The 1118-nt window shown below is 60.2% G+C and overlaps 1 protein-coding gene across 1 annotated transcript; it reads right to left on the reverse strand.

The window, feature by feature from the left end:
* Positions 1-10: 10 nt before the first annotated feature.
* Positions 11-1106, reverse strand: PHACADRAFT_190427 (uncharacterized protein; the record flags this gene model as incomplete). The annotated part of the gene is made up of 2 exons (XM_007390639.1): positions 11-714; positions 846-1106. Coding segments are annotated over 2 exons (965 nt in total), but the record flags the coding sequence as incomplete, so codon positions are not given.
* Positions 1107-1118: the final 12 nt, after the last annotated feature.

The following is a 1118-nucleotide window of genomic DNA, read 5'->3' on the forward strand; positions in this document are numbered from 1 at the left end:
GGCGAAGGACGCGTTCGGGTCAAAGTGTCCGTGCGCGGACGGCGGCGTGTGCGGCCCTTCGCTCGACGAGGTGATGCTCGACGCGGACGTCTCCGGCGAGTGCTGCGGCATAAAAATGGCGTATGGGTCCGGGTTTGCGACGCGCAGACTCGACCTCGACTTGGACGACTTGATGGAGACGTCGCCGCTTTGCGCCCGCGCAAAGGATGACGCAGAGGAAGACTTGTGGGACGAATATGAAGTGTTCGCGCCGGAAGCGAGTGATGTCTGGCTGGCGTGTTTCCTGTCCTTGTCCGCGTGCCTCGCCTTTCGCGGTTTGCCGCTTGAATGCTCTTCCGGATAGGGATCCTGGGCCTCGACGTACTTGCTGTAGTACGACTGGCGCGTCGTCGGGGACGGCTCGGGCGGGGCGACTCGCTCCTCGCCATCGTCATATGCGAGATGGACACTCGAGGCGTCGGCAGAAGCACGCGGGTCCATGTGGTAACTGCCATTGGGGGAAGGGAAGGATGCGGCGAAGGCGTAGAAAGAGTCGACCTCGGACGGAGGGCGGCTATGTTCACTGCCTGCGCTCGGGTAGAGGTGAATCGACGGTGCATAGTACTGGGATGCCGCTGGAGTCTGAGGGACAGAGGGCGCTGGTGGGTAGGCGTAAATCGCTGAGGGATCGCGCTTTGGAGCGGTGTCGTAAGGATTTGGAAGAGAGGAGTATTCCTAAAGATTGTGAACATTGTCAGCGAGATATTTGGTTAAGCAGAAGCGAATGATTAAAGTTGAGAGAGATAAGAAGGTTCGAGTGGAAGAGAAAGGGAGAAGAGACTCGCCTGATTGCCTGCAGTCGGGACGATCTCCTCCCTGGAGTTCATAGCGAAGGTGGTGTAGGCCAGAGGATTTGTGCGAGGGTCTGGCGAGAAGGCAGGATCATCCTTGAAGTGGGAGGGGGGAATGGGCCTGGAACGGATAGGGCGTTGGGAGGACATCTGTTGGGAGTGCTGCTGTTGGGAGAGCGGAGGGCCGTAGATGGCCTGCTGCTTTGGCGGGGGCGCAGGCTGGTAGTAGGAAGGATCGAGGTCGGAGGGGTGGAGAGGATGGGCGGCCTGGGCGGCCTGGTGAGGATG

Source organism: Phanerochaete carnosa (assembly GCF_000300595.1).
Source record: "Phanerochaete carnosa HHB-10118-sp unplaced genomic scaffold PHACAscaffold_1, whole genome shotgun sequence".
In the NCBI taxonomy this organism is placed as follows: domain Eukaryota; kingdom Fungi; phylum Basidiomycota; class Agaricomycetes; order Polyporales; family Phanerochaetaceae; genus Phanerochaete; species Phanerochaete carnosa.